Source organism: Culex pipiens, chromosome 2 (genome assembly GCF_016801865.2).
Source record: "Culex pipiens pallens isolate TS chromosome 2, TS_CPP_V2, whole genome shotgun sequence".
NCBI classification, from domain to species: domain Eukaryota; kingdom Metazoa; phylum Arthropoda; class Insecta; order Diptera; family Culicidae; genus Culex; species Culex pipiens.
Genome location: NC_068938.1, coordinates 100,581,058 through 100,593,855, shown reverse-complemented (window position 1 = coordinate 100,593,855; position 12,798 = coordinate 100,581,058). Strand labels below are relative to the sequence as shown.

Sequence of the window (12,798 nt, the reverse complement as noted above, 5' to 3'; positions counted from 1 at the left end):
TTTTAGATGAAAAACACGTTTTTCGGATAATTGAGCACTCCATCAAACCGGGCGCCCAGTTTTGCACAAAAGTTTCTTTGGCACTAAATTTCCACCTCTTCACGGTTTCTAGCTACAAATCACTGAAAAACGTGTTTTAGTTCAAATCCATTAAAATGAAGGGGTCGTACCGATATCGAAAAATGGACCTGGAATTCGTGATCAAGGACCAAAATAACCTCACAGAGCAGAGTTTCATGGACATTCTTTTACGGAACCCTCTTGGTCTAGGCAACTTTTTCCGATTTCATGTGAGTTAGCGGATAATGACCCCACAGTAATCAATTTTAAGAAAAAAAAATCAGCAATTATTCCTCTTTTCTCAAAGTGCTTATGAGAGCCTATTTCTGTTTTTTCAAAGACTGAGAAAATTTCCTTCAAAATTGTTTAAAAACAATGAAGATTGTTTTTTTCCTGAGATATAATCACTCAAATCTAAAGAAAATATATTTTGAAACTTTGAATTTGAAAGGGCGTAAAATTAATTTATTGTTCAAAACAATGAAAAAAAAACACATAAAAACTCATACTGTATAAGTATTTAAAATGAGGTCATAGCTAATTTTATTTCAAATTTTTATCCCCCCCCCCCCACCGTCTACAAAATGTCGGAATTTAATTTCCTCAAAAAATCTGAAGAAAAAATAACGCCTAAAATTGATTTTCATAGAAAAATAGAATGGACGTTGGATTTGGGCTTTAGAATGGTTTTAGACCAACTATAAGGCAAGGGTCTTATAAAAGACGTCAAATAACATCACCAAACCGAAAACGACGTTTGAATTCATTGTTTTTTTTTTCGAATTATGAGCAAAAATTAAAATTTCTAGCAATTTAGATTGTTTGAAAAAGTTTATTCAATGTTTAGAATGTTACCAGGAGCTATTACGGAGGTAATAAAACAACAACGGAGCCTTCAAATCATTTAGAGGCTTGGTGGTGGAAGTGTTATATTAAAATCCCCTTGGGGGCAGAACGGACCACCTTTTTTTCTGCCTTATAAAAACAATCAATTATTTCACTCCTGGTAGCTTCACAAAACACTTTTAATGCAACATTAGTTGATTTTTTAATTGTTTTGATGCTTATTTGAAAAAAGTAATGTCTTATTTCGACATATTTACACTATTTTCAAAAATGCTTGACATCCTTCAACGTTGTATTAGACAAAATGACTTGTTTTCTAAGGTGGCCCATTCTGCCCCGCAGGGTGGTACACCAGAATGACTTTCTTCCTAAACAAGGGCAAACAAACTTTGGAAAAAAAATGGGCAGTAGAGGATTAATGAAAAAAAAAAACAAATTGCTCTTGATTCTAAGCACAAAAAATCAGATAACTTTTCAAACAAATGTTTCATGAACATCGTAGACGGGTATGTTGACAAAGTACATTATTTTGCATTTGTGGATTTTTCATTCTAATCTCATCTAAAACACCAGCAATATACAATCACAATTACGTTTATTTATGAATAACATCTTTACACTTATTTAAAATACATGTAGAATAGAGGCAGGGAAACAAAACATTCAGTTCAATGCCATTTGTTTGAAAGTGGAATGCGGGTTCTGGTTCACCTGTTTTGATTGTTTCACTTTTGTTTCATTTATGATTTGATAAGTTCCCACTAAAATTGGGTTATTTTATTTAGCAAACGGCACTTTAACAACTTATTGTCGTTTACAGCTTAAACATAAAAACGGATAAATATAAATATTTGCAAATTACGAAACTTCAAGTGCACTTATCACTGGCCTCCTTGGATATGCTTCCCTTGAGAAAAAAAAAACTTCCTTCAGCTCCACTATGGCACCGTCACAGAAATCGTTCCTCACAAGCCTACTGCGCCGCCATGGCCACCTGTGTTTGGGTGCACTTTAAATCTTGCTTAAAAAAACCAACTCTCCTTAACCTCCCGTCTCTCTGCATTCACGACGATTGCGCAAAGAATTTATATGTGCACGTTTCTTGACATCTCGCGAAACATTTTACGCACCGTCCTCAATGCCATCCAGCTTTTCGCGCGCCAGGTTGACTGACTTGTTATCACCTCGACATTTCGATTAAATGCTGCTCAAAAGGAGGGTGATGGTGATGGACCACTTCCGGTCCTTAAATTCGTAATACTTGGCCTTGAGCTTCTTCTTCTATTGCAAATATAATATCTGTTTAAACTCTAATAGTAACTACTTCCACAAAAGGAAGCAAGGTAGGTTCCCCGTTGGCACCAGGCCAACCGGCCTCGGAACTGGCCAACGTAAATAACTTAGCATAAACCGCACACAGGCGCTTCACTGGGACGCCTTGATGGCCGCCGGCACCGCCTTCTCACTGTAGGTGTCCTGCTGCTTGAGGTCACCCGACTCCACGGACTTGTTCATCAGGTGGGGTGTATTCCACGGTTGGACCTCGCCGGAGGCCCACATCACGTACGCCAGGTTGGTCACGTGGAAGACGGCGAACGCGATCCAGAACACCAGGCGCCACTCCTCGATCGAGTGCTGAAAACGAGGCATTTAAGGTTAGAGTTTGACATAACCTAGAGGAAAGAAGAAGATCCTTACGTTTGGCGTCATAATTCCGACCACGTACGGCACGATGATCCCGGTGATGGCACCGATTCCGTTCGTGACGGCCATCAGGCTGCCCGCGTAGTTAGGGCTCAGATCGAGCGGGTTGACCTTCATGCCCGGGTAGAAGGTGCCCATGAAGCCCATGGCGAGGGTGAAGAGTGCCACCACCAGGGCACGGTCGCAGCCGGCGTACGAGGCGCCCACGATGAAGAAGGCCGGACCGGCAGAGGCTGTGAAAAGGGTTGGGAATGTTAGTATTTGGGATTGACTAAGTACTGAATACTAACCAATCGTGGTGAACAATTTTCTTCCAAAGGTGATCGTCATCCGGCCGGTCGAGATCAGCCAATCACTCAACACTCCCGTCGACAGAGCCACGATCCACATCAGCAGGTACGGCAGCGACGAGTACAGCCCGTTGTCCTTGATCGAGAAGCGCAGCACATCGCTCATGTACTTGGGCAGATCGGTGACCATGATGAAGAAGCCCCAATCGTGACCGATCTGGGCACAAACCAGCCCGATCATCGGGACACTGGTCAGGATGTGACGCCACGGAGTCGGCGGGAGGGTCTTGTCTCGGGACAGGACTCCCATCTCTTGCTTGAGGTACGCCTTCTCCTTGTCGCTGATGAAGGGGTGCGACTCCGGGTCACTGTAGCAGAGCAGGGTCTGTTGAAATGGGATGAAGTTAGTGATCTTGATCTTCAAACTGTTTTCTCTTGAACACTTACAAACAGCACGAACCAGAAAATTCCAAGTCCTCCGAAGAAGTAAAACACCGACGACCATCCTTCAATGTTGTGCAGCAACAGCCCGGACACGAGGTTCCCCACGATCGTGCCAACCAGACCACCTCCAAAGACCAGCGATCCGAGCTTGCTACGTTCCTTCAACGGAATCCACGAAGCCAGCAGAGCACTCAACGCCGGAAACGTCGTTCCCTCGCCCAGTCCCATCATGACCCGAATCACGATCAGTGCCGTCGAACCGCCCAAATTCACAGCCCACGGCGTGATCAACGTGAAGAACGCCGTCGACAAAATTCCCAAGCTGAGCGTCCACTTGCCGCCGAACTTTTCCGCCAAAATCCCCCCGGGCAAGTGCGTCAACACGTAACCCCAGTAAAACGAGGACAGGATCACGCCCTGCAGCTCCTGGTCCCAGTTGAACTCGCCGCCGGTGAAGTCATCCGGGTTGGCGTCGTCGTCGATCGGGCAGACGCCCTCGTCGTGGTCGATGCTGCCCGTCTTGTTGACCATCTCGGTGATGGCGATCGACAGGCAGATTCGCATCGTGTACGCATTGAGGATCGCCAGGAAGCCGAAGATCGCCAGCACCACCCGCTGCGGGATGATGAAAACTAAGGGGAGAGAAGAAAGAAAGAAGGTTAGTAACTGTTTAAAAGCGCATAAAAAAATCAACAACGGTGATACAATCTTTACGAGACCTAGGAAGTAATAAATTAACTTTATAGTCCTCATGCATAATTTCGCACCCATTTCGCGTCGTTCAGCGCCAATATCAACCAATTGGAACAGGTGTATTGATCCCATCATAAAGAAACAGCAGCGCAAAAAAGATCAACGTTCTCAACGCACTGCTGCAACCTTTCATCAATAAAGAATCCCATCAAAATTGCAGATAAGCCCCTGTCCGAAACCACTTTTGACGGTGATGAACCCCCTTAAGCTGAACTCAACAACCGTGAAGGTCTTGCGAACCCCCCTCAAGAAGTGTGTGCGGAGTTGTTTAGATCGGATATACAATCGCGTGAACTTGAAACGGTAGCACAGGTTGTGGAGAGCAAAAATACTGCCATCAATGAGTTCAAGTTCCACACAAAAAAAAAACGCATAAAAACGCGCGCGATTATTGTTCCTGTTACACGGCATTGCAATGCCACCTGATGCGATGGTTGATTCGCGCATAATAAGAACCAGAAATGAGGGTGATTCAGTTGTGCGGAACACTTTTAGTGCCCAATTTCAAATTAGTATTGCAAATAGTATCCAAAAGTCCTACGTGTGACACATTAGGGTGTAATATGATTGCATAGAAAAAAAATAATTTGTCCAAAATTAGTGGGCACAGTAATTTTTCAGTTCCTTTAGGGGCCCTGAACAACTCCCCAAAGTTTGGGAACGATTGGTTTAGTCATCACTTTGCGCAACGTGATTTATTTTTTTAATGGAAATTTGTATGAGAAAACCCATTTTTTAAGATTTTAATATTTATAAAATTAACCTTTCCAGAAGTGAGTATGGTGCTAGCTCGCTCCTAAAAAAAAGATGCTGCGTCCTCAAAACTGGTCCAAAACGTGTTTTTGCTCGAAAATCACGTTTTAGACGAGTTTTAAGGACGCTGCATATTTTTTTTATGCAAGCTAGCACCATAGAGCTTTATGACGTTTCGTGTACCCACACTTGCGCACCATTTGATTTTGCTGGCCGGACAAAATTTAACCTCACTTTTTTTCGTGTACGTACACGCAATACATGCGCACGTAAATAACTCTATACTCTCATTCCAGAGTTTGGGAAGTTGTTTAGGGCCACACTGAACTGAAAAATTGCTTTGCCGGGAAATCGATTTTGTTACTACACCCTAATAACACATCCAAACCCTATTTCCTGTCACTTTTTGAGTTTTTAATGCAAATTAATGGAAAATTATCAAAACTGCATTCTAAAATAGATTTTAAATTCAAAATACCATTTATTCAGCAGGAAACGGCAAAATTGTGATCAGTTAGCGCTCTTCTTCCGAGCTGTACAGACGTTTTTTCTGCTACCGCGTCAAGGAAGCCAATCGCAAACTATACCTCAAAACCTTTTTTTTTTTTACGCACGCCGAGTAAGTTCGCGACCGCGGCATTCGATTTCGCCATGGCGAAACGGGAAAACACTTTCCGGATCGACTACTCGAACATTCCGCGAAAACCGAGTGGAAACGAGCTGCACGAGTTCCTTTACAAGGAAATTGGTCTGAAAGAAGAAGACGTCCTACGACTGCAGTGTAGCCGAAGCTTGGGATGTGCCTTTGTCAAGGTCAAAAGCCTTGAACTTGCTCAACAAACTGTTGAGCAGCACGACAACATGCACGAGATTGAAGTCGACGACAAGTCATATCGACTACGCTTCATGATGGAGGATGGAACGAAGGAGGTGAAGCTCTACGATCTATCCGAAGGCACCTCCGAGGACAAAATCATCGAGTTCCTGAAGCAGTATGGTGAAGTCCTCTCGATCCGTGAACAAATGTGGGGCGATCAAGCACGCTACAAAGTCTCCACTGGGATACGGATTGTGAGGATGATGGTCCAAAAGAACATCGATTCTTTCGTGACAATCGACGGAGAAAAAACTGCCGTTTCCTACTATGGTCAGCGGCAAACATGCAAACATTGTCTTGAAACTGTCCACAACGGTATCACCTGCGTGCAGAACAAACAACTCCAGGTGCAAAAATCGTATGCTGATGCGGCTAAGCAGCCTGGCCTCAAGAAATCTGCACCGAAACCTTCTAAACAAAAGGCTAAGACAAAGGGCACTGGAGACTCTCCACTGGTCTTTAAATCGGTAGCACAAACATCTTCAAACTCGACCCCATTGAACACCAACACCACCTCAACAGTCACTCCAAATTCACAGCCTGTGTCTCAGCCTGGAGGCTGTGGAATGCAACCTCCACAGCAGCCGCTGAGCGTCACAAAGCTGGGCTCGGGATTAGGAGGAAACACAAGAGAAAAACGCACGGATGGCAATGATACGGACGGCTCGACAAACTCGAGCTCCAGCAGGCGCTCGCTGCGAAATATCAACAAAAAGAAGAAATACAACGACACGAATGACCTGGACGATTTGCTGGGGGAGAACTAAATCCTCTTCACTAGTTACATTATTGCCACAATAAACATCAACACGATAACGAACACAACAAAGATTGACGCACTTAACACATTTATACACATGGTGCATGCAGACATTATTTGTCTCCAAGAAGTGGAAAACGAAGAACTAACACTACCAGGGTACAATATTGTGTTCAACGTTGATCACAGTCGACGAGGAACCGCCATCGCACTCAAAGATTTCATCAAGTTCACACATGTAGAGAAGAGCCTGGATAGTCGCATGATCACACTACGCGTGCTGAATACAACGATCGCAAACGTATACGCACCGTCCGGTACGGCAATGAGAGCAGAGAGGGAGAGATTTTTTAACACTACTTTAGCCTACTACTTGCGGCACAACACAGAACATACGGTCCTTACAGGGGATTTTAACTGTGTGTTGAGGCCGTGCGATGCAACAGGCCACAACCATAGTCCAGCTCTACAAGCAACGATTCAACAACTCCAACTACACGATGTGTGGCAGCTACTACGAAGCAGAGACACAGGATTTACATATATTACTCACAACTCTTCTTCGAGACTTGATCGAGTGTATGTGAGTACTGGTTTACGCGAACAGCTGAGGGATGTAAACACACATGTCTGCTCTTTCACAAACCATAAAGCTGTGACCGTTAGATTGTGCCTCCCAAACCTCGGTCGAGAACAAGGTCGCGGGTATTGGTCATTACGCCCTCACCTGCTGACCGATGCCAATGTAGAGGAATTCCAGGTGCGTTGGCAATTCTGGACGAGACGACGACGTGATTTCACCTCATGGATGTCTTGGTGGGTGGGCTTCGCCAAACCACAAATCAAGAAATTCTTCAGGTGGAAATCAAAGGAAGTCTATGACAACTTTTACCTGGATCACCAACGGCTCTACGCGAGGCTGAAAGAGGCCTACGATACTTACTACCTGGATGCTGCAGTGCTGCCAACCATCAACAGAATAAAAGGTGAAATGCTTTCCCTCCAGCGAAGGCACACACAAATGTTTGTGAGAATCAACGAAACTTACATCGCCGGGGAAGCTATCTCCACTTTCCAACTTGGGGAGAAAAAACGGAAGAGGACCATCATCACGAAAATTGAAGAAGACCACGGCAGAACTGTTGAAGATTCGGAGGAAATTGAGCAGCGCCTGTTGCAATATTTCTCCGATCTCTACACCGAACGCGAAACAGCCGAACCTGCAGGAGAGGAATCTTTTCTCTGTCCCAGGGTTGTAGCTGAGGGCGACGTACTCAACGAGAGAACAACCAGTGAGATAAGTACCAATGAAATTCTACAAGCGATAAAAACAAGTGCTGCCAGAAAGTCCCCAGGACCGGATGGCATTCCTAAAGAGTTTTATGCCCGAACCTTTAGCATAATCCACCGGGAATTAAACCTTATCCTCAATGAAGCTCTTTCTGAAAATTTTCCTGCTGAGTTCGTTGATGGAGTAATTGTTCTCGTCAAGAAAAAAGGACCTGGCAACACTGTCCATTCGTATCGCCCAATCTCACTTTTAAACTTCGACTACAAATTGCTCTCTCGAATTCTGAAAACCCGGCTGGATGAAGTGATGGTTGAGCATCGGATTCTCACACATGCTCAGAAATGCTCAAATGCTGATCGGAACATTTTCCAAGCAACGTTGGCGCTAAAGGACAAGATCGCTGATCTCATCTCAAGGCGTGAGCGTGGCAAGCTAGTCTCCTTTGACCTGGACCATGCTTTTGACAGGGTCTCTCGAGCATTCCTACACCGTAACATGCTGGCCATTGGGATCAATCCTCGACTAGTCAGTCTGCTGGCTAGGATATCATCGCTCTCGTCTTCTCGGCTCTTGGTGAATGGCCATCTCTCGGCACCATTCCCGATACAACAATCTGTGCGACAAGGAGATCCAATCTCAATGCATCTTTTTGTGCTATATCTCCACCCTCTCTTGCGCAAGCTCGAAGAAGTGTGTGGAGAGGATCTGATCGTGGCATACGCTGACGATGTTAGTGTAGTGGCAACGTCAACAGAGAAAATCAACGCGCTGGAGAGATTGTTCTTCAGCTTTGAACAGTTCTCTGGAGCAAAACTTAACCGTGAGAAAACAGTATCAATCAACGTTGGGCTCATTGACGAAAACGCGCTTCAAGTTCCGTGGCTGCAAACAATGGACCGAGTGAAGGTACTCGGCGTTACTTTTGTGAACTCAATTCGACTGATGATCACCTTGAATTGGGACGATTTGATCAACCGATTCGCTCGACAAGTTTGGCTACAATCACTGCGCTCACTCACTGTACACCAAAAAGTGATTCTACTCAACACATTTATGACTTCGAAGATATGGTACCTTTCCTCGATTTTGCCACCGTACTCTGTCCACACGTCGAAGATCACTGCAACGATGGGATCCTTTCTCTGGCGGAGGATGCCAGCTCGAATACCGATGGAACAGCTAGCTCGAGACCGCCACCTGGGAGGATTGAAACTACAACTTCCTGCCAAAAAATGCAAAGCATTGCTGCTTAACCGCCACGTGACTGAAACTGAGTCAATGCCGTTCTACAGATCATTCACGACACCTGCCAATCCACCTGGGCCAGCTCCACCGACGAGCTTGCCATGTCTGAAGTCGATTTTGGAAAACTATCAAAGGCTTCCACCTCTGATTCAACAAAACCCATCTGCTGACGAGATTCATCGTTTCTACGTGAACCAAACTGCTCTGCCGAGAGTGGAAAGGAATCACCCAAGGACTGATTGGCGAAAAGTGTGGCAGAACATCTCGAATCGACAACTCACTGCAGCACAACGTTCACACTTGTCTCTTCTAGTAAACGAGAAGATCGAGCATCGAAAATTGATGTTCACCATTCGACGAGCAGACGGAGAGGACTGCACCTACTGCAACGCAGCAGTAGAAACACTTCAGCATAAATTCTGCGACTGTCCGCGAGTAGAAGGAGCGTGGAGACATCTTCAACAGCGAACCAGAACAATTCTACAAGGATGGCGACGGCTCTCCTTTGAAGACTTAATCAGACCAGAACTGAATGGTGTTAACAGAACAGCGAAAATTAGCATTTTGAAGTTGTTTACTAGTTATGTCTCCTTTATTGAACTTTGCAATAATGATGTAGATATTAACGCACTCGAATTCTACCTAGATTCTGAAGTATAACAAATTATGTTGTAATTAGTTTTTACTCTCAAAACCAAACAAATAAATATTTTACGTAAAAAAAAAAAAAAAAAAAATAACGGGGCAAATGATAAATTAAATTACAAATGATAAATTGTTAAACAATAGAATGGATTGGTACGACCCTCTCCATTTTCCTGAACTGAGACACGTTTTTCAATGATCTTTAGCTTGTAACCGTGAAGGGATAAAAATTTGGTGTCAAACGGACTATCATGTAACATTGGACGCTTGGATTACTCAAAATATTGAAAAAAAAAATTCTCCTTGAAACCCGAGCAGACGGACATAACTTGTGAATAACATTTTTGATATTGGAAATCACTAGGCTAATAACATTTAATGTTATTTATAACAAGATTTGTTATTCGTCGTTATGATTTTTTGTTATTGGATTGTTATTGTGACAACAGAATAATAACATTTTAAGTTGCATTAAATTGGCCCTTTGAACATTTTTTGAGGCTCGTGTAATTGTTGTATAGGGAAGTTTTTTTTCTAGTTGAAATGTTCATTGAATTTAGCATGATTTAAAACAACCATTTTATGCAGTAACAAATCGAATGGATATTTTGAAGATGTACATGGTTTGATGATGAAACTTTGTCAATGCATTCCTCAAGTAAAAAAACAATGTTCAAGAAACAACAAATTAACCCAATTTTAGATGTAAAATTAAATCTGCAATTAAAGTTACAAAATTATTCACAAAATTCACCATTTTGAAATTAAACCTTTGGTTTAATTGTTAAGCTATCAAAATCAAACATTAAAAAATAATTGATGAACTCTGAAAAATAACCCCCCCCCCCCTTTCATAGTCGGCCCCGAAAATCAGGGAACAAAAATTTTTTTTCCAAAAACTCCCAAATTTTAATGAAAATAGAAGTTTTTTTTAAAGTGAAAACCTTTTTATGTGCATTTTACTGCGTTTATAGCCATATATAGCATTAGGATGGCTCGAGATGGTCGATTTTTCAGAACATATTTTTTTGGTTGCTTTTAGGCCCCTAAACAACACCCCAAAATTTGGGAGCGGTTAGTTGCGTCCACATAGATATATTGAACACTAATGATTGCAAAACAACTGGACTTGTGTAATAGTTGCAAAATGAGGATTTTTTTAGCACGAGCCGTACATTTATCCAACGAAGTTCACCGAGTTGGATAAATACGAAGAGTGCTGAAAAAATCAAGTTTTGCAACGAGTTCCATACAACAATTTTTGCAATTCCGAAAAACACCCATTGAGTTAAATTTAAAGTCAAATTTTCATGTATAAATCGTTTAAATAAAAAAAAATGTTGAAAAGTGTTACTTTTCGAAACAAGTGCTGAAAAGTTCAACTATTTAGCACCCATTTCAGTTTGAAAAGTGTTGCTATTCGATTCTGTTATTTTTGGTACAGTAAAGTAGGCTATTTCGTCGTTCAAGAATGACAGGAAAAGTAAGTAGTTTCACAACGGCATTGCAAAAAATGCATTTTAAAACATTTTTTCATACAAATGTAAAAACCTTGGTTTGTAAATTCCATGGGAACCGTGGTGTAGGCACAGAGTAACCCAGAGTGACCAGTCAGAAGAAATGTCATTTCATTTTTTGGCTCCATAAGGTTTGCTGGTAGCAGGCGTGCGATGTACCTGCGATGTACCACCAAGTTGAACCAAAAATCAAGAGGCAGTGGGAACTCTGTCTTACTCTGTGGTGTAGGGGTAAGCGTGATTGCCTCTCACCCAGTCAGCCTGGGTTCGATCCCAGACGGTCCCGGTGGCATTTTTCGAGACGAGATTTGTCTGATCACGCCTTCCGTCGGACAGGGAAGTAAATGTTGGCCCCGGTCTAACCTAGAGGTTAGGTCGATAGCTCAGTCCAGGTGTAGGAGTCGTCTCCCTGGGTCCTGCCTCGGTGGAGTCGCTGGTAGGCAGTTGGACTAACGATCCAAAGGTCGTCAGTTCGAATCCCGGGGTGGATGGAAGCTAAGGTGTAAAAAGAGGTTTGCAATTGTCTCAACAATCAAGCCTTCGGACACCTAGCTTCGAGTAGGAATCTCGCAATTGAGAACGCCAAGGCAAAGCTGTAGAGCGAATAATTTGATTTTTGAATTTGATTTTTTTATTGCTTTGCAGAAATGTTTGTCAACATGTTTTTTACTTCAGTTTTTTATGTAAAATCAAATTTGCAATCGAAAAGAACCTAACAGATTTTTTTTTTATAAAGTCCACCGTTTTCAAGATATAGCCACCTAAAGTTTAATTTTTACTAAAAAAGAGATCGGTGGGTCGTTAAAGTGGATAGTTTGTTTTTTTCTTGTTTGTTACCAAATTGGGCTTCCAATTTCACACAAGAGTCCATTTGCACCAAATTTCTATCTCATCACGGTTTAGAGCTACTCAAAAACGTGTCTTAATATAAATTCAGAAAAATTAAATGGGTTGTACCGCCCCGCCATCACGAGAAAAATTTACCTCGGATCCACTTTCAGGGATCAAAATTACCCCTTACTCCTCCCAATAAAACTTTCAAAAAATAATAGATGCAAATTAAATGAGTACTCAGAATATCAACCAACTTTTTAATATATAATCTGAGTGACAATCTTTAAATCGATACAAGTTTGCCTAACATTTTGTTATTACTTTGATAACACTACAATCATCCACATTGCACTACAGTTTGTACACCCCCTAATATCGTCATGTTCTGCGTGTTATCTTCCAAAAATAACGTAACACGCCGGGGTTTCGTGCCCAGAATGATTCATTACTATGCACATTCCCGTTTTCCCCTAGTCAAAATAAACCGTTACACACGCGGGGAGGGTGGTTTTGCTAAATTGCACACGCCACTTTTGATAATCGCTCCTCCAGCTGTGTTGAGATGCATTTCCACTATCATCGCTCAATGATTGGGGAATTGTTTGTCAGTCAGCGCGGTGTCACGCGCCGCTGCCCTTACAATGGTGGTAGGAGGTAGGTTCCAACAGGTGCCGGGGCAGGTTCCCATCAATCATTTGACCACAATCGGTACTAATCCCTGCGAGATTACATTTGCCTGTGGCTTAGATTGTCATAAATTTATCAATTTCCCTGCTGCT

At 42.7% G+C, this 12,798-nt stretch overlaps 1 protein-coding gene across 2 annotated transcripts in view; it reads right to left on the bottom strand.

The window, feature by feature from the left end:
* Positions 1 to 1,484: 1,484 nt before the first annotated feature.
* The window catches only part of LOC120413113 (putative inorganic phosphate cotransporter), a 37,793-nt gene continuing 26,479 nt past the window's right edge, over positions 1,485 to 12,798 (bottom strand). For both annotated transcript variants that reach the window (XM_039573819.2, XM_039573820.2), the window contains exons 2-5: positions 3,348 to 3,976; positions 2,901 to 3,285; positions 2,605 to 2,843; positions 1,485 to 2,541 (exon numbers count right to left, since the gene is read on the bottom strand). In XM_039573819.2, the coding sequence (XP_039429753.1) occupies positions 2,332 to 2,541; positions 2,605 to 2,843; positions 2,901 to 3,285; positions 3,348 to 3,976 (1,463 nt within the window). In that variant the 3' untranslated portion in view covers positions 1,485 to 2,331. The remainder of the gene's footprint in view (positions 2,542 to 2,604; positions 2,844 to 2,900; positions 3,286 to 3,347; positions 3,977 to 12,798) is intronic.